The sequence below is a fragment of the Acromyrmex echinatior genome, chromosome 6 (genome assembly GCF_024713525.1).
Source record: "Acromyrmex echinatior isolate Ae372 chromosome 6, ASM2471352v2, whole genome shotgun sequence".
In the NCBI taxonomy this organism is placed as follows: Eukaryota; Metazoa; Arthropoda; class Insecta; order Hymenoptera; family Formicidae; genus Acromyrmex; species Acromyrmex echinatior.
The window spans coordinates 13483419-13510844 of NC_141857.1; the positions used below are offsets into that span (position 1 = coordinate 13483419).

The 27426-nt window shown below is 30.3% G+C and overlaps 1 protein-coding gene across 1 annotated transcript in view; it reads left to right on the forward strand.

Annotated features, from left to right (window-relative positions):
- LOC105154800 (lachesin) overlaps nucleotides 1–27426 on the forward strand; it is a 211532-nt gene that overhangs the window by 133770 nt on the left and 50336 nt on the right. The window contains exon 2 of the mRNA XM_087407398.1: nucleotides 23282–23403. Within this exon, the coding sequence (XP_087263524.1) occupies nucleotides 23282–23403 (122 nt within the window). The remainder of the gene's footprint in view (nucleotides 1–23281; nucleotides 23404–27426) is intronic.

Below are 27426 nucleotides of genomic sequence, written 5' to 3' on the forward strand. Positions count from 1 at the left end.
CTTAAATGCTTGTATGATTCTATGTGAATTTATACACTACTTGTGTAATCCTTTGAAACCCGCACCAAAATGATTTTTCGATCTTGAAACGCTAATTCTACTGAACTACCGCAGAAATATTACGAGTTAAATTGACTAGCAATTTAACAATTTGCTTTTTCGCATCTTCAAAGGTCTTAATAATGCTGAGTGACATTAAAGTCTGTAAATAATTAATTCTTATTGCGAAAATATGTCACTCAGAATTATTAAGATCCTTTAAAGATGCAAAAAATATCAAATTGTTAAATTGTTAATCATTGAGATCAATATTATGAGAATGTCTGAACAAATAAAATTTTTTAGTCAGTAAAATTGTGTTAATAAAATAATAGTGTTGATAAATACATACTTACAATGCAGTGTGATATAATATTTTCGAATTAAAATTCTTAAAAATTATCTGGTATTATTTATCTCTTATCGTTAACGAGTCCCAAGTATGACTGACAAGAGGAACATATGATGGTGTCGGGGATTTTGATACGCTTTTTACAGGCTGTTCTTGAGCGAAAAAAAAAGATAAAAAAGAATGTGTCCGACCGTTTCAGTTATTAGCTCATTGTTTCGAAGAAATCGATTTTTTAAATAACACAGGCCGACAAAATTTAGGGAAGGTCATGTGCTTTGAACTTTGAAAGACGTTTCAATAGGATTTTGATGCCCTGAAAGCTATTACTTTGTCCGTTTTTTTACCCTTCATTTTTTAATTAATTGCACAAAGTTTTTTTCCAGAAGTACCTTCTTCATTAATTTTTTCCAGGTAAACAAAAAATGATATCGAGATCTGTTTTGCGGTATTTAACTTAGAAATGTTTCAGCAATACTAAAAATATTTTTTCAATGCTTATAACAATGTTTTATGCATACCGCATATAAAAAACTTTGGAAAAATCATAAAAAACAGGAAAAAATGACAAATTTTGAAATATAAAACCAAATAATTTGAAAGAAAAAAGTTGTCAAAAATATCTGACAATTTATATTTATAGCTGTATGTTTTTAGTTTAAATCCTTTTTTGAAAAAATCAATTTCCTATTATTTGTTCAGATATACATTTACTTATTATTCATCGCCATTGGATCTGCTATTTTTAATTCAACAATTGTGATTACAGTGTAAGTAATCAGAGAGATTTACAAAACCATCAAATATCGATTTTTATGCACGAATTTTTTAAAATTTTTGTCCTCCATATTGGATCCGCCATTTTGAATTGCACATTTTTTACTTCATATTTGAAAACAATGAAAAAAAAAAGACTACACAACATACTCCTGTATTCGATGGCTACGTATCAGACTCGAGAGGATATCGCGCACTGTAGGTGAAGCGCGAACTGCTTTGGCTTTAAATTCAATAACTTCTGAACAAATGGTGGGAAATTAATTTTTCAAAAAAGAATTTAAGTTAAAAACATACAACAATAAGTACAAATTGTTAGATATTTTTTACGATTTTTTTCTTTCGAATTACTTGGTTTTATATTTTAAAATTTGTCAATTTTTTCCGGTTTTTTACGATTTTTCCAAAGTTTTTTGCGGTTTGCATAAAACATTTTTATAAACGAAAAAATATTTTTAATATTGTTGGAACATTTTTGAGTTAAATACAATAAAGCAGACCTCGATATCATTTTTTGTTTAGCCGGAAAAAATTAATAAAGAAATTACTTCCAGAAAAAATTGTTTTTGCGATTATTTAAAAAATGAAGATTGATAAAAAAAAACGGACAATGTAGTTCTTTTTAGCGCATCTAAACATCTTTGCTACAAAAACATCTTTCAAAGCACAAGACCCCCCCCCCTAAATTTTATCGACCTATATAATTATTGTAATAATTTGAAAAACATACTGTACAGGAAAATATGAATACCTTTATAAATTGTATTTTATTTCATCGAATATTAAGGATAAAATTAAATCTCAATGGATAATTCTAAATCTCGGATGATGATTCTAAACGCAACAAATAGACCGCGAGTCAGTCGAAATCTGCTCACTTCAGCAGGCATTCGACTCACTCGCGCGCACAGCGATTCGTACTAAAAAAGTATTTAAATAAAATTTACCAGCATGGAAAACAATAGAAATGATAAAATCGCATATGCTAATAGAGTGGAAAATGCGATTACTGATGCTGGACAAGACAAAACAACATCTTTGTCGCTCTCAAAACAAGGTATAACTGAAAATGGCTGAAAATTTGTAATCAAATTTTATACAAACTACAACTGGTTGAAAAAGTGGAAAGTTCCAAGTTTTCTGAAAAAGCAGAGATTATTGGAAAAAAAATTGCAGAATTTGTGGCAGAAATGATTAGTGATTTTCATTTCACAGAAGATGAAGAATCACTTTTAATGGAAGAATGAGTCATACAAGAAGATATTAACACGACTTATTCTAATATTTCATTATCAATTTATTACACTGCACTCTATCAATTATAAATATCAGTTATCATAATTTACTAGAATACGTAATTAGCGAAACAATTTCCAATGTAATCCGTATGTTTAAAGATTCTGTTCGCAAAAACGTATACATTAGTGGAATTATTCATAATTAATATAAAATATATTTTATTAATTATTAAAAAATGGAATTAATTTTTAATTTTTTTAAACGAATTATTGTATTGTATTCATTACATCGAAATTAATTAGTAATTTATGTAAATATCTAATGTAGGGAAGTACCTTCCAATGACCTTGACATATGTGGTCATGACCCCAAATGACCTTCAAAAAATTTTAGTCCGCGATCATCCTTTATTAAAAAGTCATTAACAAAAAATACTGAAAAAAATAACGATTTATTCCTGCTTTACAATATTAAAAACTATTCTATATTCTTACTTGCTTACGTAATGACCTACGCAAAACAACACTCACCTCACTTCCCCGCCTACTTAAGGGCGCACGACTTTCATCTCACCTCCCCACCTGCTTGGGGACACACGACTTTCACTTGAAGTGATTTTCACTCCATCCCCCCTCCTGCTTAAGGGGCGCACGACTTCCATCACACTTCTGCTTGGGGGCGCACGACTTTCACCCGAAACGACTCTCATCTCACCTCCCCACCTGCTTGGGGACACACGACTTTCACTTGAAGTGATTTTCACTCCATCCCCCCTCCTGCTTAAGGGGCGCACGACTTCCATCATTGTACACCTGCACGTGTGTTTCAATCTATAAAAGTCGTGCATCCTCAAGCAAGGAGGAGGTGGGATGGGAGTTGCTTTGCATACAAAGTCATTACGTAAGCAAGTAAGGATATAGAATTGCTTTTAATATTGTATAAAGCAGGAATAAATCATTATTTTTTCAAACTTTTTTGTTAATAACTTTTTAACAAAGGACGAGCACGAGCTAAAATCTTTTGAAGGTTACTCGGGAGTCATGAGCTTAACCACATATATCAAAATCAAGGTCATCGGAGAGTGCTCCCCTATATTAGACATTTACCGTAATTTATATAATACACTATCCCCGAAAAGTTTTCGGACATGGAACTTAAAATTGTATAATATTCAGGTCACTGTAACTCAATAAAAAAAATCATCGGAGACAAAAAAGCATTTTAAAGTTTGAAACTTATACTTTTGACAGCTTTTCAAAAAAATTTTATCTTTACAGTTTTGTATCAAATATCACGTTGTAGTATTTTTTATAATTACGTATTTAATAGTGCGTAGTTTAATAAAAAATTCTTTTTAATTATATAGTATTACGCAATAGTAATTATAAAAAATACTATAACGTGATATTTGATACAATACAAAACTGTAAAGACAAAATTTTTTTGAAAAGCTGTCAAAAGCATACTAAAGTATAAGTTTCAAACTTTAAAGTGCTTTTTTATTTTTTTGTCTGCGATGATTTTTTATCGAGTTACAGTGACCTGAATATTATACAAAGTTCCATGTCCGGAAACTTTTCGAGGATAGTACATTTCAAATAAATTAATATCAAATAGATAATTATTATTTTAGTTAATTCATTCATCAATTGTTCATTATCAGTAATAAATTGGTGAAATACAATATTAGAATTAGTGATGCTAAGGGAATCCTAAGGCCTCCTGTTTTACTGATTAAATTATGTAATTTTTGTATAACAAATACTTTTTTTCTCTTTCACCGATTTGAAAATCCTTTTCCGTGATTAAAGTATACATATTAGTACGTGTCTGGGAAGTGGAGTTTATGCCGAGAACAATCAAAAATTTCAAAATTGATTTATTTTTACAATTTCTTAGTGTAACATGGCGTCTCAGCTGTCAAGTGGTGATAACATTTGCTTGATATGAAAGCATTGCAACCTGTACGAAATAATAGTTCCCAGACACGTAGTTTACACGATAAACAACGTTGAGTTCTTAGAATTAGACTTAGACACTTTATCGCGATGAATTTGTTATTCGAAAATTGACACGAATGTGCGACTACGTCATAGTTGCGTGAGATATTGACGTGGTAGTACTGAGTGTCTCTTAAGATGAGTCCGGGCCACATTGGTGGCGCGGAATGGATCAAAGAGAACAAAAAATTCTTATACCATTTTGAGATATTTGCTGTAATTTTCGAAATTAGAAAAGGAAATGTCTAAACCAATATGCAGTTAAGTCGCGCCGCGCGAATTCGTAGGACGGCCCACACTCGAGCGGCGGCAGCGGCGCACAGGGAGGGGGAAGGAGCGCTTCATCGCCGCAAATAATATGATTATATAATACGATATATAATTTATTACGTAATAATACGATATATAATTTAATCCAAAAATGTCCCTATATGTTTGAATAAGACAGATGTTATAGAAAAATTATTGTATCCTATCATTGACAATATAATATGACATTCTTCAGATCATTGAACAATTATTTCGCAGATTTCAGCATTACAGTTAATCTATCATTTTATATCTTATCTTATTTAAACGATAGAATAAGTAACATAAGTGTATACATAAGTTTCTTTATCACTATTATTTTATTTAATATAAAATAAATAACAGGATGATTTATGCGAATCTATACAATTTAATGCAAAAATGTTCCTATATGTTTAAATAAGTAGATAGATTATTAAAAAATTATTCCACCGTTGTTATATAATTAATTATTTATTTAAGTCGTTGAGTAATTAATTATTTAATGACTTAAAATTATTTAGTGACCTAAATGTCACATTATGTTGCATTAACTATAGAATATGATAATTTTTCCATAAAATCTATTTTATTCTAACATATAGGGACATTCTGGATTAAATTATATAGTTTCTTATACACATTATATATTTTTATTATTAGCATAAATATTGTCTTTAATCGTAAATTTCATTACTTACCTGCTATATTTGATAAATTTTCTGTATTTATCTATCGTTTTCGTCATATAGCTTAGATACGGTTTTGAATCTATTTCTATCTGGTCATGTTTCATTAAAATTAATAATATGCTATCGTGTTTTTGAATCGTAAATTTCAGATAATTCGTCTAAAGTACATGACATATTTTCTTTATTTCTGTATCGTTTTTATTATACAATTTAAATTTTAGTTTTAATCAGATTTTTCAGATTCTGAAATTTAAGATTAAATTTTACTGACTAAAAAACTTTTATTTCAGATTTTCACATTTTTACAATATTGTCCTCAATGATTAGCAATTTAATAATGTGATGCTTTTTTGCATCTTCAAAGGATCTTAATAATGCTGAGTGACAAATTTTCGCAATAAGAATTAATTGTTTACAGACTTTAATATGTCACTCAGCATTATTAAAATCCTTCGAAGATGCAAAAAAACATTAAATTGTTAAATTGCTTGTAGTCAATTTAACTCGTAATATTACTGCGGTAATTCGATAAAGTTAGCGTTTCAAGATCGAAAAATCATTTCGGCGCGAGTTTCAAAAAACTACATACATATAGAAATTCACAGAATCATACAAGCATTTAAGATCCAGCTAGACCGTTTAAGGCAATCTTTAGTTTTTTGTTTAATTTTTATGTTATTTAACTGTGATGACTGTGAGGGGAAACGTATATTATATATACTACTTTATTAAAAACGTTATTATTATATATGCTATCTTATTAAATGTTTTTTTAAAAAATATGCATTTATTTTAATATATTATTTGTTTGTTTCTCGGTCGTTTTAAATTATTTTGTTTTGTAAACAAACGAGCGTTATATTATATTATTATTGTTTTAAATTGAAAATATAGAATAAATCTTTTTCTATATGAAATTGTATTTTAAATATAATAAAATATGAAAATTGCAAATTTAATATTTTTTTATTATGAAATACTTAGAAATAATCATTGGACAATAATCTAGGATGATTTTTATACTTAGCAACGAGAAAATGAAGGTCATCGTAGTTTTCTTTACTAATTGAAAATTTATATCTGTTTTGCAAAATTTGTTCTTATGTTTTATAGAAACTATCATTTACATACTTAATATTTTCTAATATTAATAAATTAAATTAATATATCTAATATATATAATAATCACAATCAGTACATATAGATATTCTAACAGTATTTCTCACATATGAAAAAATCAAATTATTCATGAAAATAGAGATAAAATTTAGTATCAGCACACATTTCGTTTGGCGATAAATTATTTGCGTTTTTTTGTACACGTTTTTGTACAACTTTAGAAAAATCAATCATTTCGTCTGCGGCACAAGATCAAATTTTGCGATTGTTTGAAAATTATATATTTTCATATAAAATTGAGTTAAATAAGAAAACGATCAAATTAAAACGATTGAAGTAAAGCAAAATAGTGAAAGAATACATTTTTAGTCAAAAATCGCTCAAATTTCTACTTTGTTGGTCTTTTTATGATTTTCTTTATGAATATTAATGAGAAAATGTATTTTGCATGACTTCACTTGAAAACAAGCTTATTAATTGTTTTTCTAAGAAAATAAGAGAATTTAAGTTTAAAATAATTAAAATTAAATAAAATTTTAATGTTAAAATGTTTATTAAATTAATGTATGAAAAAAAAACAAATTATTCCGTGAGAAAGCACAAGTGTTTTTGCTTAGGCGTTTATGTTGGTCTTGTAAGGGCCTTAGCAGAAAGCTGACTATAATCTTAAGACAGTATATTAAGTCCTCCCATACAGAAACTTGCAGTAACATCGCAGAAATGTTGCAATATTGCAGATTGCGCTGTAATATCGCTGCAACATTGTAGATAATAAGAGTTGTAATAATAATACATATTACGGCGCAAGATTTTACAAATCTTACAGCATTGTTACAGACACATTAAAAACATTTTGGTTTTTAAGTAATGGACTGCACATATGGAAATTTACATCAATTACAATGAGATATATCTGCAATCATTTTTCAATCTTTTTGTGCTGTATAGATTATGTCTAGTAACACACAAGAATTGTATTATGATTTATGTTTTAAAGGCGCCTCGTATTTATACACTTTTAAGACATAAGTCATAAGACATAAGATAATTTTTGTGCGTTATTAAAGACAAATGACTTAAGTTATAAGGCACTATCTTGAGATTATTGTCCGTATTCATAGTCAGATCTTATATTTAAGGCTTCCTTAAATTTATCTTTAAATGCTTAGTAGCCAATGAAATGATTCGTAGAGCATCTAAAGATAAATTTAAGGAAGCCTTAAATATAAGGCCTGACTATGAATACGGGCATCTAAGTCAACTTTCTGCTAAGACCCTTACGTGTCGCGACAAATCGACTAGCAATATTTGCTAAGTATGTGGCGAGTCTTATACTTTGAAGAGTTGTTCGATTATAGCAATATTTTGATGGAAACGCTCGCCATGCTCGTCACTAAAATCGCCCAAGTTGAAAAAGAAATCTAAATGATTTTGTAAAAAGTGGATTTTCAATGATATGTTGACTCCTATTTTACGAAATGAAGCAATCATTTCAGTTACAACTTCATTATAATTTTCAGCTCTTGCGTTAAAAAAATGGTAATAATCGCGTCTACAACTTTCCGCAATATAATTCTTAAGCATTATAAGCCTTATAAGCCTGAATTGGACTGTATCAATATACGTAACTAATATCAAGGGAAATGTGTTATGATTATTTTTGTAGAAAAATTAAAAATTTTGAGCAATTTTCAATTAAAAATACATATTTTCATCATTTTGCTTTATTTCAATCACTTTAATTTTAGACAATCGCAAAATTTCATCTTGCATCGTGGCCGAAATAATCTCTTAAATGTGCATAAAATTTCAAATATACTTTAAAAAATGCAAATGATTTGATGTTGCGGAACGACTTGTACGCCTGTATTACATTTTGTCTTCATTTTTGCGAACAATTTGAGTTTTCTATGAATAAAGAAAAAATTATTTTTGTTGCACGGTACAATTATGTATAATTAGTAATATGTAGAATAGTGATTTTTGGAATGTAAAGATCAGATGATCGTTTATATGCAACAAAAAACTACATCTATAGGTTAAGCTTACATTCCAAATGATGTTGATCATTGATGTTGTTATTAGTCACAAAAAAAATGAATTCGCGACTATGTTAGAATATAATATTTAAAAGAATAATGTCGCTGTAAATATATGCACACAAAATGATATAATGAAATATTTTATTTATTTTTATTTATTTCTATTTATTAATTTTATTTATTATTTTTATTTTTATATCTCATTATATTCTATAAAGATCTTGGTGTTTTAAAATAAATCTTTTTTACAAATAATTCGTTTGAAAATTTTAATTATTTTCTATTTTTTAAATACACACAGAATCAAATGAAAGAGCGAGAGAGAGAGAGAGAGAGAGAGAAAATTAGAATTTTTTAATATATTTTCTGATAATTCCTTTCTAATGATTTGTTATTTTCATCCGACTTTTCAAAAGAGATTTTTTTCGAAAACAAAACTCTGTTACACAAATTTTGGAACTTATTTCTTCGTATATAAAATCATTACATCCTTAATTGTATCAATAATTAGAAAATACTCTATATCAATTAGTAAATGGATGTGTATTCGAACTATTACCTACAGGAAGATTTAATTGTTACACTTTGTAACGATTTTATGACAAGTTAGCTTGTCCTGCGAAAATCAAGAGAAACTTATTGGAACGCCTAGGAGGGAACCTGTTGCGAACGCAGTCAGGCTATTCAACGCGTGTACATATAATGCCACATATATAGTACATGATATCGAACTGGTGCGTCCTTCCAAATGCGATTAATTTTGAATTTTTCTGCCGAGCCGCAGAATTCGGTTAAAATATAATGCATATTTGTTTTTTCATGCCGGGAGCGTGTCTTAAATACTGAGATAGTAAAGTCAAATACTGAGTTAATAAAGTTGCTTGCTTGTCATTGTCTGCATTAAAATTGCAGCTGGATTTATGAAAACGACAGAGATTCCTCGACGTAGTAGTAAGAATTGCTTGATACGACAGTACTGTGTTGGCTTCATCTAAAACCATAAAATATCGAGAAGCTAATTTTTTCACGTAGTTTCCCATACAAATATCTTTTATTGGCAAGAAACACCGAAGATAATATCTTTCAAGAGACGAGTCTAATCCCTGAACAGAGTCGCTGAAGAGTGAGTTACTCGAGAATTGGAATAATAATCGGAAATCCCATCCAAGTTCCATCGAACTGTTCTCACGCGCGCTTCAATCCGCTTATATATCGCTTGTACATCGATATCAGGTTATTTAGGAATTAGCAGTATGCTTATCAATTGGTAGTATCATTTCTCACGGATACTCTCGCCAGCTGTAGTTGCACACCACAAAATTGATCATATCCAGATAATTTGCAAAATGACTTACGCTTCTATTCAGGTGAACAAATAAATTATATTAACATTAACACACTTCATTTACGCGCTACAAAAGATACGAAAGATAAAACAATCACAGTACAGAGAATTAGATAATCAATTTTGTTGCTTTTCTCCTTTTCTTATTTTTCTTAATCTTATCTAATGATACTAAGACTCTAATTTTTATATCTATAAATTTACATATACGCACTTATCAATTCACGCAATTTGGTGCCTTATACATACAAAGTGTCTTATATATACAATGGACTATTTTATTAGTAACTTACGTGACATAATTTTACGTGACGAAATATTAAAAATGTAAAATACAAATTAAGAGATCAGTACAAAAATTAATTAGTTCTGTTTTCTTTAACACAAATAAAAAAATAGAATAAAAAAACAATTCAGAGTCTTAAATATGCGGTAATTGATGCGAATATCACTTACACATATATTTCGATTGTATCTACTGATCTATTACATAAAATGAAAAATTGAACGTTTCGGCTGTATTCAAGCCATCTTCAACAGTCCCCAATCATAATAATAATTGTTCACAATCGTTCATATCGTAGTAGAAATCGAGTGCAGCAAGTAAGTCTCAACAGATTCCTATATCTGGAATGTATAACCGTCAGTTAGCTGATTAGCTAAGTACGAGCTACTACATACCATAACTGCAATATTATAATTAAATAAATTGAAATCATCACAGATAAAATTAAATTTCTTGAAAGAAACATAACGTTCATAGTGTCAAAGCAGAGACTAATGATAATATTTTCTTTAATTTACTACAGTATTAACAAAAAATTGTCAAATATGAAATATTTTACAAAAATTATTAAAATATATAATGATCATTTTTTCGGAGCTGTCGGAGTTGTTTGTTATATCAAAAGATGTGAAATATTTGATACATTAAATCATTTTTGTCATGAAAGTGGAACTGACCAGTTTTTATATCAAGCTCTTTAATTTTTTTAAGAAATGTATTATAAAAATTGGAGAATTAATATTTTCGATTACTTTTTCAAAACCTGAATAATTTTTAATTATATTGTGATGCAAGTAAACAATATTCGACAAAAGCGCGGCCATCAAATATAAATACAAAATTCAACATCCAATGTAGAAAATAAACAAATCATTGAAATTATCAATTACTTTATTATTTATAGAATACCAAGATTAACTCTTATTTCTAAATAAAATATATTTTTATCTCTTGTTGAATCGTATTTATCGATTTGCCCTACAATGTTGTCAAGAATCAAAATTAAAGGAAGAATTTTATTGTCGGTTCTATTTTCCAATTCAATTTTCTCGAAAACGTAACTTTGTATAAAATAATTTATATACACTTCTTCCTGTTCATTTTTTCATACATATTCCTTTCTTATCTGGCTATTATCTGAATATTACCTATCATCAATAACAGACTATTCTATACATGCTTGCACACAACAGGAAAATAAAAATTTGCTACATACGTCTGTACATATTTGTGTGTTTGTGCGTGTGTTGCGTATCTATACATTTGTTAGAGAAGAATCCCCTCGCCGGTCTCACTTAAGAGAATTTTATATTTAAAACCGTCTGCCTGCTCGGTGTACTTGGAGATTGGAATATTTCTAAGATGCCTAAAGTTTCATGAGAAGTTTATACGTGGACTTGAATATAAACTTACATATATGTATATACCTATACATATATCGAATATACGAGTGAAAGATTTATAGTTCTTACATCTTTCATTAAAGCTCGGAGATCATTGTGAGACGCTTAATAATAACTTTTGTTACATAAGTTGAATTATCCCGTATTTCTTCCAACAGTTTATAGTATACAGGCTAAACCATTAGAATCCGGACAAAATTAAATTTGAAATTTCTGCCATATTAGAATTCACCTGTAGCTGCTACGTCGGATTATAGTATAAGAAGATTTGAGGTATATGTCATACGTCCTTAAATATACCTCAAATCTTCTTCGACAATCCGACGGACGTTCAAACAGCTCTCTTTCAAAACGGCCGCCAATTTCCTAATCGAAGTCCTTAGGTCTTCCAAAATAAGCTCTTGGACTCTTTGGATGAGTTCCGGAACCTCACGTGTTTCTTCCTTGCCAGGGACCTTCCTTGAATTTCTTTGAAGCCGCATATCTCTTGGCAACATCATAAGCTATTGATTTCGGATATCTCAAAAACGTTGTTATTTTTCTTAGTATCTTTCCGACGCGCAAATTTTCAATGATCGCTATCCTTCGCTTATACTCCATGATATTCATAATCGACTTGATTATTTTGACATTAAGAATATTTCCATTTACGCATTTGCCTACTTCAATGTAAAGTAGCAGCTATAGTGAATTCTAATATAGCGGAAACTTCAATCAAATTTAATTTTGTCCGGATTATAATGGCTCTGTATAAACGTATAGTATATTTTTTTTATTTAAAATCCTCTTTTACTCCTTAATTTTTCAATTATTATCATTTATGTTTTAAATACACGTGACAAAAAATCTTGCCCATTTTGAGCTCCTTCTGTCTAGTAATAAATTCTATACTAATCAATAGAGGAATGATCACTGAATATATGATATTCGTTACTGAAAAGATCTGCGTCAAGAATCAGCAATTTGCCTGAGAAAACAACCAATCAATAAAACGTATTTTCTTTACATCAATTAAAATTGATTCATCTCATTATTCTGTGCATAAAAATGCTAAGGTATAATTACTAAATCACATGAATATTACGAGATATTTTATATTTTATGTTAAATATATTTTATGTATTAAAGAGTATATCTCGGAACAGCACTTAATGGAGACTTAGAAGATTATATTTATAAAATATTTTGGCCCTCTAACAAAATTTTATTTTAATCAACTTTCATTTTAATCAAGTTTCGTTACTAAATGCAAGAAGCCCAAAACTCATATAAAAATAACTCATTCTTTTTAGCAAACGAGCTTGCAATACAACTTAATCTGATCGATGCATATCAAAAGTATGTTGAGAAAATGTCGTGATTTTAGTCTAGAGCAATTATAATTTTTCTGCGAAAAAATTAGCAGTTAATTAAATTTTTGCATAGACTCTTATTTCATTGTTCTAAACAATGTCTTAAAAGTTCTGATGTAATTCTTACTTAAAATTTTATAAAAGGTCAAAGGTAGAAAAACAGTTTTTCGAAAATACTTCAAAATTTATTGGTTTTACGGCAAGAATAGTCATTATGAATTAAAATCAAAATGTAAGAATGGCTCAAAAAATTAACAATTCAGAAATCTTAAAGACGAGAGAGCTTATTTATTTAAGACAGAACATTGGATATTATACAGGATAAGGCATCTAAAACAATCTATTTGAATAACTCCCTTGTTTTTAACAATAAAAAAAAATGTCAAACAAAAGTTGCTTGGTTTTGCAGGGCACGTAGTGTAATGTAAATAATTTTTTTGTATGTAGAGGCGTAGAGGATAAATAAATATATGTTTTTTAAAATGACATGATACGTTTTTTTAATTATATTCAGATAGAGCGTTTTAAAATGAATACAATGACCTATTGAAAATTACACAAGGTCAACTGAAATGGAAAATAAATTGTTTCAAGGCATTTTGCGATTATTTCTTCTCTTGTTCTCTTGGTATACCGCTCTTGTAATCATTCAAGCGTCATCATTGAACGAAAATAAACTTTGAATCGGACATAGCATTAAAACGGTAGGCACAACACCGTACTTACTGATCAGTTTAAATTTATCTATTGATTAAAGTACGTGAATTGCGAAATGCGTTATGCAAAAGCCGAAAAAGTAAAAAAAATAAAATAACTATTGTATTGACTTTAGAAGAGGAAAGTTTCTAAATTTTAATAGTTTAATATTTTATTATTTTAATTACTGATTGAAATCCATGGAAATTGATTTATTGATATTGTGTGTTGCACGTGAAGATGCAATATGTCATTAGACACATATAAAATGTCGGACAGTGCATGGCTTTGCACCTTCTCATGTTTACATATTTCGCACGTTTGTGTATTGCGATCGAATAAACGAATTTTATTAAATGCATGTTTATTTGGAGATTATAAGAAGAAGATCATTGTTTCAACTGATTTTATATATGACGTGATTATCAAAAAAATTTTTAATTCTGAGGATGATCAAAGTAAACATCAAAACATATATTTCATTGTAATATTGTATGTAATTTTATTTTTTAACGTTATACAAATTGTTTATGTATATAACATCCAACGTTCTGACTCAAATAAGCCCTCTTATCTTCAAAATTTCTGAATAGTTATTATTATTATTTTTGTAGATTAGAAAATTGTCTACAAAAAAAATTACTTATAGGTTTTTTTTTTTGTAGGAACAACTGTTTCTCCGTGTACTATGGCTCCGAAGTTTGACGACGCGCGTAAAACAAACGCGCCTAATACTCTACCTCTGAAATGGTGTAGAAAGGAGTGCATTATCTTTCAGGAGCATGACTCTTCAAACTTCGAAGTTGTAGTATACGGAAACAATTGTTTCTACGAAAAAACTTATATGACCTTTTTTGTAGAGAATTTCCTAATCTACAAATATCATAATGATCATTTTTGCCGTAAAAACGATAGATTCTGAAGTATTTGAGAAAACTGTTTTTTTAACTTTAATCTTTTATCAAATTTTAAGAAGGGGACACATCAATGGGGACTTTTGAGACATTGCTTAGAGCAAATAAACGTCCATGGAAAAATTTAGCTAGCTGCTAATTTTTTTGCATTTGTTATATTTTGGTCTAATTCCCCTAAACTTTTTCCATACTCGATATTAAACAGCATTTATATTTCATGTTCCTTGTTTCTCGAACACTCATATGATATATTCCAGATTTATAAGCTCGTGATTTTCGGAGGAATGTACGGGGCCGCAAAGCAAACAAATAGTAATAGGAAACAAGAGATCTCCGAAAGAACCTTTCGCTGTACACAAAGAACCGGCCATCGCGTGCCATGCACATAGAAAGAGAACATGTCAAAAATCTCGTTCAGATTCGTATTCCCTTCGTAATCTTCTCGTATCAATATGTATTTATCGAGATACCTACGTGCCGTGCCTGGAATTTGATTTCCATCGACTTTTCCATTGGTGTTCGTTTGAGGGGAGAAAATGATTGCGTTACGCGTCGACCGTATTGATTCCCTGCCATGACTCCATTTTGAGATACTCGAGATAAGAAATGATGTAAGAAGGGAAACGAAAAGTAGAGAAGAAAGGAAGGAGAGGGAGAAACGCCGGAGAATTGCAAAATGTCGAGGATGATTGATTATTTTCTCTCTTGCTTATCGACGTTAGTGAAAAGAGTGGTGATGTAGCGAGGATGAGTCTGTTATTATTCGACAGTCACCGCGTACTTTCGCCGCGCGAACGCAGAGCTATCAAAAGTTAATGCTGTTAATGAGTTAGACGTATGATAAACGATGTTTCATTTCCAGAGGTTTATATGAATTTCGTTAAATGCATAAAGGGGGAGAGATTACCGAAAATTTGTTTCATATTTAGAAGCTATTTATGTCACAACCGTATAGTGCGAAGTCGCAAAATTTAGACATAATAAAAATACATAAAGAACATCTGACCGTTGATTGCCTCAAATGCGCGCGCGCGAACGAGATAAAGGTATACTCTAATTTTCAAATTCGCCGCGGTAGTGATATATCCACGTTCGTTTGAAAAAACAAAACTGAAACATAAATATGTCGATGATTACCGACTATCACTAAAAGTCTCTCTACATTATGTTTGTTAAATATTGAGTGACAGTATATTTGTTTTTAATAATCACTTCTTTTTATAAATATATTTTATATTCACTTAAGAGAGCCCTATATAGAGGCACTGTGAGACATTTCAAGAATTGATAAGTTATAAAATGTTGGAGAACAAATACGTGTTTTTTTGTTTCAATTAATAGTTTATTAATATAATCTATATCAAATATTTATATAATATTAAAATATTATAAAATTTAACATTTAATAAATAAACATAACTTAAACATTTTGTTATAAAGAATAAAGCAATTTAAATTTTCTTTGGTAACTTTTGTACGTAAAAGTCATAATTTTTTTGCTCAGGCAGAGCAAAGACAGATTAAAACGATACAATGCCTGCTGCTCGGAAATGTCGGATTAAGCAAGATAGCCATGATACTTTTAATATTAACCAAATATAACTCAGAACTTTGGATGGTAAAAGGAATTTATTTAAATCTCACTCTTTTTTAAATAAAAAATTTCTCCATTACCATCACTGTCAATTTCTCCATTACCATCACTGTTCTTGATAATTTTTTTTATTCTGTAAATAGAGCTTGAACTTTTTTCCCCAAAGAATGCTGCCACTACTGATGCTTAAAACATAAATTTTTCTATCATAAATATTTGTTCATGCCTAACACTGTGAAATTTAATTCACAGTGTAAAAAGGCACTTAAAGTTAGTCGAAAATAAAGTTAAAAATTAAACTAATCAGTAAAACAATCTTTGAAGTGTCTCATAATACCCCGGAAATAAATATTTCACAGTGTCCAAACATGGACACTTCAAATTCTTAGCCATTTTTTAATCTCAATTGATCATCTTCAATAGCGAATGAAAAATAAATTATAGTTGAACCTCGGTGAAAGTAAGTTGTCGGATCGACCTCCGTAAAAGTAAACAAATGCGCTTGTAGTCGAGTCAAATTAGATCAAAAATTCGCAAATAGAAAAAATAATTTATATAATTTTGATATTTTGTAAATAAATTCTCAAAAGGATTAGAAATAAAAAATTACAAAGTGCCCACCCTAATCTTGGATGAAACCCCTTTTTGGGTGAAAAAAACTATCCCTAGAGCAGACTCGTTTGGAATTTTTCTCATTTATTTTCTAAACTATTATCGGACGTAAAAATATTATAGAATAAATAAAATTTATCATAAAATTCTGCATAAAAAAGATTTTATGCTTCATAAAGCTAATTCTCATAGAATTCTTGCAATTGAGTACAAAGTTATGAGAAATGAATCGTGAAAATAAAAAAATCGCTTTAGCACGCTTTTTCGTCATAAATATCTCCGAAACGGCTGCTTTTACGCAAAAAATAATAAGAACAAAAATTGTAGAGCAGAATTTTTCTTATAAAATACATGTTCCACAATTTTTGTTTTTATGTTCTTCGACTTTTTGCGCTTTCTTAGTAAACGTGCATTTCATAACTGGAACTCGTTTCCACACCACCTCTGAGGTAAAGCTCTATTGGCGCATTTTTTTTAAGTAGTATCCTCTTTAAGCCTATTTCACTTTAATATATTCTTTAATCTTCTAATTTATCTTTCTCGAATAATTCTTCTTCAGTCACTGAATTTAAACAACTTTACTCATTGTAATTGGAGCATATGATTGATATGGGAGATACAAATGAACGAGGTCTGGTGGCAGATATTATCGCGTGAACAATAGCTGTATATTTTTTTTTAATTCCTTTTGTCTCTCTTTTTTCATATTCTTCATGATAATAGTGTCGAAAAGAGCGCTTGATGTTTCCGGAATTAAGTGATCTGCATTAGCAATAAAATTCAATAAATCTGAATACTCACTTGAATTGTAGATAGTAATTCGAATATCTTCACGAATTATTGTGGCCACAATTTCCATACGTTCCGCTTTTTTATCCTGTGCCTTTTCTGTGTATCAACTATTAATAAGTTTTAATCTAGAGCCTCGAAAGCATCATTTTTATGCATTGTCGCAAACACTACTCCATCATCATATTCTTTCATTAATTTTACTTGCAACGTTTTATGGTTAACGGAGGAAGAGTCTGATAAATTCTTTTCAAGTTTGCGCATTAACTCCTGCATTGTGAATTGGCGATTATCGGAATTGTCTATGTATTCACATAATTTTTCAAATGCTGATGCAAGATCATCTTGTGGACATCACCGTTTTTTACTTGATGGCTCGTTCGACATAAATTTGGAATAACACGCTTTATGGTAACGTGCTTCGTTTGCGACTAAACAAATGACACCACTTCTACGTTTGAAAATTTCTTCATTCCATTCTTGTGACATATCTCTGCAATATCTATTCTTTACCGTAAGTGAACGAACTTCGAATATTGGCTCACGTTTATGAATATTTTTTTTGTTTTGCAGCAATGTTATATATTTTTCCACAATTATATATTTCCATTATATATTTTCAAAGAAGCAGTTGCTTTTAAAATCAAATTGCGCAAGTGATCTCAAGTACAATTCATTCTTGCTGCTTCCTACTACTTGCTCCAAAAACTTACGAATATTTCGTTCTTTGATATATTTCGCATCAGCATATCTTATGAACAGTCACGACCGTTATTATAAGTTGCACGTGTTTATCATCTTTCCAAGCTTTGCTTACGGCTATTAAATTGTTTGTGCCTTTCTCTACATGTACAATCATTCTGAAGCGTCTTCTCACATATGAAACAATTATCTGTAACCTCCATTATCAGATAATGAATTCACACTTAGTTAAAATTTTATTTTTATCGCTTTAAAAACACTCACAGCTGTCTCTCACGACTCAACGTCCCTTATTAAAATAATCGACGTTCTTTGTTGTCGAAAATATACGTATACTTGCTTCCTCTACTTATATCGTATCAAAATTCTAGAGACCAAAGCAGCTGCTTCAAAGATAAAATTTGACATAATACATTAAAAGAATAATATTCTTGAAACTTCCACGGATGCTTTCTATATAAAGATTATGTGTTTCGCGGGTTTCCTTCGTGTCCAGATCCATTCTTGGAATGCCAACGTTTCATGAACCAGTCCACTTTATCAGGACGAGGAACACTACTACTCAGTATCAGACTGCTCCTCACCCTAATGAAGTGGATTGCAAGGTTTACGAAACGCATTCCAAGAATGGATCTGGACACAGAGGAAACCCGCGAAATGCATAATCTTTATATTAAAATATTACATAATAATAATTATAAGATTTGCGATGAAAATGCATGCTAAAGTTCTCGTAACTTTGAACTTTAATTACAAGAATTCTATGAGAATTAGCTTTATACTATTTATTAGGATGCATAAGACATTTTTTATGCAGAATTTTATGACAAATCTTTTCTATAATATTTTCACATTAAAGTAACGGTTTAGAAGATAAATGAGGAAAACGAGTCTGCTCCAAGGGTAATTTTTCGTCCAAAAAAGGGTTGTTCCATCACGATTATAGTAGGAATTTTTTAATTTCTTATTTCTAATTTTTTTGAAAATTTATTTACAAAATATCAAAACTATATAAATTATTTCTTCTAAAAAGTTTAATTTGACTCAACTATAGCATATGTATTCGATTATTATATGGGAAATCTAAAATATTACGTTTACGGAGGTTAAAACAAACCTGAGATTAATTTTACGGTGGTTCGACTGTATAAAGTAAACTTTCTTTAAAGTGCAGCACAATTAACTACACATACCATATGCAAACAACAGGAAACACATAAAGAACAGACAGAAAATGTCATTCTAACTTTGATTTTAAGACAAAATGATTTTTAAATACTCATGACTACAGCTAACATCAATGGAAATAACCATTGATGTTAGCTATAATAACGAGCAGATAACAATGGAATACTAGTGCCCTCTTGAAAAATACTAATCTATCCTATTACGCATCTCTATTTAAATCAGAAAGCGTCTCATAGTGTTCCGAGTTTCAAGGTGCCCCGATCACACTTAAGACAAAACACCCCGTCTCTCTCAACATTCTTATTATAATTAATCATTTTTAAATGTATACCTTAATTTTGCTCATTTCTTTAGATTTATTGTTTATATATTAATTAATTTTTATCTATATGTTTATTACTTTACATGTTTTTACGTTCCTTCTACAACATTCTCCTTTCCTTTCCTTTGATTCACGTACATAATTGTATTATTATGTTCTGTTATTTTTCTTGAAGCCTTATTAAATATATTTGCTCTAAGAAAAATATATTTCCGACGTGAAATATATTACTATGTAACACGATTTTTTACAATAGCCGAAATTGAATCCATTGCTGTGTTATAGAACACACAAAGATATTTTAAGATAACGTGAACGGCAAAAGTTCAAAGTTTTTTCCTCTTTCCCTACTTCTCCTCTCTCATCTATCCTTCCATGTCCTTTCGAGAATTTGGGTCGTTCACTCAGTACAAAAGAGTTTCTACACCGTTATAATGATCGTCTTTCTTTTCTCTCTTTTTATGATGACAAGGATGCTGTAGTTACCTTTACGGAAAAAAACTACTAGTGTTACTACTAGTATCACTACTAGTGAAAATAGTGCAATAATAAATTCGCTAGTAGTGTAATAGTGGTGGAATAAATTTCGTTAAAATGTCACTGAAGTTTCATTGCAAAAATAAGTATTATTGATCATCATCATATTTTAGAGGATACATGAACAAAATTAAAATTAAAAAAAGATTTCCTTTTTGAATTCGAGAACTAATTTTATGCTCCCATGTGGTCACCCATCCGAATATGTACCTCCACTTAGCTTGCTTGACTTCTGCGATCGTACAGCACCTTTGAAGAACCACGAACACCTATAATACTAATGAACGTACAATTGTAACATAGCTATTATGAAAGAAAAACGGAATACGTAGAAAAAATAATTAATGTTAAATAATAATTGTAATATACAAATGAAGATATAATAACTTGTTTTTAATAATACTATAAAATGTTATTTCTACAAGCAAAAATAATACTAAATGCTCTAACAATATATTAATTTTACTCTAATAAATTTTTTATACAAATATTACAATTACTGAAAATATTCTATGTTACCTCATATGTCGGCACTACTGCAGTAATAACACTACTGATTCAACAGTGACACTATTGCGTATATCAGTGATACTACTGATATGAATAGTAACGTTATTAATTGTTAGTAGTATCATTGTGCACTATGAACTAGCAGTTTTTTTACACTAGTGATTATTCCAGTAGTTCTTACTGTTACATTCTAAATGTTTACACTGATCAGTAATTTATAATTGGTAGTGGAAACTATTTATTACTAGTGTTACAGTAGTGTTGAATGTTTATAACTGTCGTTGAATAGTTACTATTAGCATTCTAATAGGTTTTTTCTGTACCTTTCTGGCAGCTCGTTTCATTTCCCTAACGATTTGTCCCGCGGTGTCAGAAACGTTAAATTCATAAAAGTAATTAGGATCGATATTACTTATATTAGATATAGTGTCTGCTGGAGTGGAAGTCGTGCGAATGCGGAGAAACAAAGAGATAAAGGAGAGAGAAAGAGAGAGAGAGAGAGAGAGAGAGAGAGAGAGAGAGAGAGAGACAAAAAAAGAGAAAATGTGCAGAAAAATAGTTCATTGATAAAACAGATATGCAGAATAAAGGCGAATGTTCGCGACGGCTTAAATTTGAGTAGCATTTGCTTTTCTTCATCTCTTTTTTCTCTTTAATTCCAAGTTATAACGCTATATTTCACTCGTTAATGACATGGGATGATATAGTACGATTGTAATACTTTGTTAAAGGATAGATATCTATTTCTCTTGCACCCGTGTATAAAAGACGCTGATACTTACTACTAGGATTTATTAAATATTCCGTGTCACATAGACGGTATTGTAAAATAAAAATATTGAACCGCGCGCTTATCAGAAACAAAAATTTTCACGTACGAAGTCACTCCTAAAGTTCCTCAGAGCTTCGATCTCAAGTTTGCCGTAACTTCGGACCACATGTTCGGACCACTTGACATTATCTATTTAAGAATATTGTAATCCACCAACACAAGTGTGTGAATAAACAGCGATAATTAGCTACCCTCCGCAATAATGCTTAAGAAACTAAAATAGGCACTTACTCATTATTTGTACCCTCGGCGCATGGATGTTTTGCGGAGTGTATGGAGTACTACACACGTCAGAATTTTTCGTGTGTGGAATTCCATACACAAATAATTTTTTTAAATAACTGTTGAGCAAATAAAGTTAAATCGTTTTGTAACTTTTATTTTAAAATTTCAATTACTGAGCGAACTAAGATAAACTATTTATATAATACAATTCTCTTTTTCTTTGTAACGTAGTTTGTATTTTTCTCCGCGAATATAGAAGATCGCTAGCAATCTATGATTTTTTATAGAATCGGTTGAGACGTTCGGGGAATGTGCTGTCAGCGTTATCGCGTCACTATATATTTATTTTTCATTAAACATTAAAATAAAGATAGAATTACAAGCCCTTTAATCAGAATTAACGCGTATTCGTCTGTGATTGGTTCGACATTTTTCTTCACGTATTTTATTATCTAATCTTTCAACGAATTGTTGCAGAAAAGTGTTGCTCATCCAATAATTCATTATCCGAATATTCGAGCATTTTGAAGATTGTCTCGGATAGAGGGAGAGATGTAATAAAATAGGGATTTCTTAGTGCCTAATGAGCATGATTCTTTACAGAATTTGCAATGGGCAAACTAGTTCATTATTAAAAAGATATCATTGTGTTCAGCTGATAGTAGTCGGTTTATTAGAGGGAAATTGGGAATTTCCTTCGGACTTTTGCTTCGGGCGCAAAAAAAGTCATGAATGTAAGGCTGGAGGGAAAATATGAGATAAAATATGAAAATATGAAATATGTTAATTTTTCATATGGCAACACTGGTCCAACTTCACACGCGGCTAATCGGCAAGTTGGAGCTCCTGTCCCGGCGGCACGACCCGTCGAAATATTTTCAAAGAAGATTTCACTGTCATCATGATGAATAGAGTAACGATAAAATTTCTACTCCAATATTTTTCCATCGCCAATATTTAATCTCTTTCGCATCGATGAGTGAGGTCTTAAAATAGAGGATAACATTAAATTATTACTCATTATCGATTGGACGGGAAGTTATCTCGATAATTTCATTATACAGGGTGTCTTAGAAATAGAAATAGAAGGTAGGAGTCGCATTGGAGGCATAGAATAGGTTAAGGGGAACAATAAAGTATCATATCATTTTGAGATATTCGCTAGTCTTCGAATTAAAAAAAGGAACATATAAATCAATGTGTGATGAAGCCGCGTCATGTGAATTCGTAGCACGGCCCATCGCGCCTCATTCTCGGCTGCGCGCCACCACCGCCGCTGTCCGTGTATGCGACTCCTACCTTATTTCTGAGACACTCTGTATTATATTGTATAATTATATGGAATAGAAATATTTGGAAATAGGAGTCTCTTAAAAGTTTTTCCTCATTAAATTATATGAGATTAAATCGGTGAAAATAAATGTTTCAGATTCGACAAACAGTGCCACGGGCCCGATTTTCGTAGCTCCAGTTGGAAATCAGACCGCCGCGATTGGCCGCGAGGTCGTCTTCTCTTGCAGCGTACGCAACATAAGCATTCGCAAATACAAGGTAATGATGTTGAGAAGTATGAGGAACGTAAACACACAAATAAGGTATACAGTATTAAATTCGCACGCATTTGATACTTATCCTGTAATGGGATTTCAAATGCGTCGACTAGTCTTACGCGTTTAGAATACCGAAGAGCAAATTTTATCGTTTGACTCTTTCATAGCTTCTCGCATGGCACTGCAAATTCTCATGTTTACGGATGGATCCCATTAAAGTAACACGAGAACTTGAATTTAAGAAAAAGCTAAACGAATCGGTTTTTGATATAACATTTCGATTTGTCACAACGAGAGTGAGAGAATGTGCGAAAACGGATGATAGAATGCAACATAACAAATATCGAGCAACCTGATACGTAAACGTAAGGCACTTACATAGCATTCGCCGGGGATGTGTTACGCGACGAAATTGAATTGCAGTGAGTGCAAAATTTGCCATAAAAGTAACTTCCCTTTTTGTCTCACCAATGTTAGCTTACTCTTTATATTATGTCGCTCTTTGCCATCAGAAGTAATATAAAATAAAGCCAATACGCACACGAGGAGTAAAAGAAATCTTGGTTAGATTGAATTAAATTGAGTCCGCTGGTGGAAGACATCTCGAAGCCCGTTACAAGCGACTTTTACCCCCCCTCCCTCCCCCTTGCTTCAGGGCGCATGATTTTCACCCCCCCCCTCCCCCTGCAAAGGGGCGCACTACTCTCACCTCCGATTCTCACCCCCCCCCCTTCCCCCTACTTCAGAGGCGAACGATTTTATTTAATTGATACATATACTGATTTCTCCTTCCCACTTTTCTCTTTGCTTCAAGGTAATTCTTGCTTATTGTGCGAAGCAAAATCCTCTGTATAATAATGTATATTAAATTAAAAGAGCGCAGATAAACCCTGCAAGGGGGGAAGAAATGGTGAGAGTTGTGTGCCCCTGAAGCAGAGGGGAGGGGGATGAGAGTCAACGTGTTAAAAGTCAAAACCTATATAAAATGATATTTAATATTGCATGTAATAGAAACAATGCGTTATTTTTCAAACTTTTTTGTTAATAACTTTTTAACGAGGGACGACGACGGGTTAAAATCTTTCGAAGGTCACTCGGGGTCATAACTTCAACAACAAGCTCATTAAGGTCATCGGAGGGTGGTCCGTTATACTATACATTTACCCAACGTAATAATAAAAGATGCACAATTAATGAATAATAAAAAATACATCACAATTGGAAAATTTTTATTAAATTTAACACATTTTACATGTTCCAAATGATCTATTCAAATTTTTGTGTTAATTCAACATAAGATGCATGGACGTAAGAATTTTTTAGGGGAAGGGAAGACAAATTAGAGTCGACTCTACTAAAAAAAATTATATCACAACATAACATGATGAAATCATGTAATTAAAACATGTAACAGAGTGTTCTAAATCAGTAGGTGATTTTTTCAAATGATGTAAAAAACGATGTTTGAAAAATCACATGATATTAGCAATAGTTTCACCTATTATGTGATTTTATTGTTATCAAATTTTAAAAAATTAAATAATTAAAGAATTAAAAGAAAAAAAACATATTATATGACTTTCTAAAATATGTAATTATAAAAAAAAATCACATATTGATTTGGAACAATCCGTTAAATGATTTATATATTTTAATTATGATTTCATCATGCAACTGTGTGACATAATTTTTTTTAGTAGGGAAGATTTTTAAACCTCTTATGGTGCATTTGGGTAGACGCTATTATTGAGTAGCGCTACACCTGTCATCGTTATTTATTAAACGTAAAACAAGGAATGACATAAATAGCGCTAATAGTGCCTTTCCGAACACACCTTCAGTCTAGTGGTATAGACTTTTTTTTGAAATGCAGTTTTGATACAGCAACTGATAGCAGAAGAATAAATGTTCTTTTAAAATGTACTATACTTTCTTTCTTTTTCACTTTAAATTTCATGCTTTTTTTGCAAACAACTAAAAAATGACAATTTATGAATTATGTATTATACTAAATGAATAATATGTTAAATTAACACATTTTAATAAAATTAACATGTATAATAAATACATGTGTTAAATTTAAACATTTTATTAATTTATTTTAGAACTTACGTTTTAAAATATATTATTTTTATATTAATTATTTAACTTATAAATTGTGTTATTTTAACAATAAGAAATGTTGAATATCAATGTAACAAGAAATAACACAATCGGATTATATTAAAATAATATTCGGATATATTAACAATTTAACGAAAAAATTTTAACAAGGACCAGTTTTAATACAAAATATTTTTCACTGTGTATGTTTAATGAAGCAAATGTCATCAGATGATTTTTATCCGTAAAGCATTCTTTGTAATGTACCATTTAAGAGGAAAGAGGAGGTTATTCCAGACGGATGGGACTGAATTAAGATAATAACCGAATGGTCTCTGTGCTAAGTCTAAGTTAAGACTAGTATTTACTATTATTAAATCTCTTGCTATTCGCAAATTTACTTTTATGATACCATATGGTATGTAATCATTTTACGCCATCTTATACAATCCCTATCAGTTGTCTGAGAATCGCTCATATAATGTTATTTTCTTTTGTGTTTCAATTCTTTTTTGTTCGGAGTATCGGTTTATATTTATATTGAAATATCAATACCATATTTAGAAATATGTATATTTCCGTTATCATTCAGAAATCTGTGAATGTTTCTTAAATCATTTTGTGTTAGCCATTACGTCATATTGTATTATATTCCACATTATTTCCTATTGTTAATTAAATTAAACTTATTATCATATCAACTTATATCATAGCATAAATGTCAGGGTAGAGTAAATGATCCAACAATGAGTCAATGAGTAAATTTTAGAGGCTTATATCTCTTAATTATTGAGTTGAAAATCTGAGTTTTGGCATACAGTTTATAAATTTAGTTGACTACATACTGTAAACAATAACGCTTAAATTATTTTTTAAGTTTAGCCACAATTTTAATTATTTCAAAAAACGGTGGGAAGTGATGTACAAGAGGTGTACACAATAAATCATGCTACTTTTAATAATGAACTACACTATTGCGAATTGTTGGAATTATTTCAATTTTGTTATATTTTAAAATGTTTATTTAGAAAATAGATAATTATAAGATGATAAGAATTCACGAAGCCGACCGCCGCGTTTTTCTACCAGATTCTTTCGTTTTGAATAAAAACGCGTCGAATGAGTATACTTTTATTAAGATTTTAGATAAGAGGAGGGGCCGTATTCTAATAAATAATTATCGTAAAATAATTATCACAATGAATTATTATTTTGAAGGTTATCGTAAAAAAGATTATATGGTCTATAATGATGGTTCATTGTTCACTACATCAAAATGATTGTAGATTATCTAACCTTTTCCACGGTAATCTTCAAAATAATGTGGTAAAACAATACAACAGAAAAAAGTTGCTTACAGAATAATAAAGCCCAATGTGCATACAAAACTAATGCACAATGAAAAAAATGATAGGTATAACAACAAAAATATAAAAAATGCGTAAAACTTATGAAAAAAAATTTATTTTGCAACCCAAAATTCTTAAAATGTGATACATGGCCGTCCTTAGCGTGATCTGTCAGTCAATTCGGAAACTGAGGAGTGGTTCAAATGCGAGTCGCTGCATGATAACAGCACAATCTGATAACATCACATTTACAAAATATCGCAATGGTTCATAGTGGTTCACTGTTAGACTACCTATCCTATATAAATCTCTCTTCCATCGCGTTTAAATCTCAAATAAGTATATAAATATTATTTTAATGTTCAAGATAAAGGTAATTGTCATAACATCGTTTTATTTTTATTTTATGCAATCCTTTTTTTTCTTTCTTTCCTTCAAATACATTTATCACATATTATCATCCTACTCGATTTAATTTATACTTTTTTGTAATTACTTTGCAATTACTAGTTTTTGCGTGACTAGTGCTCATAGTTTCTTTTTTTTTACGTTTTTGGCTTCTCGAAAAAAGG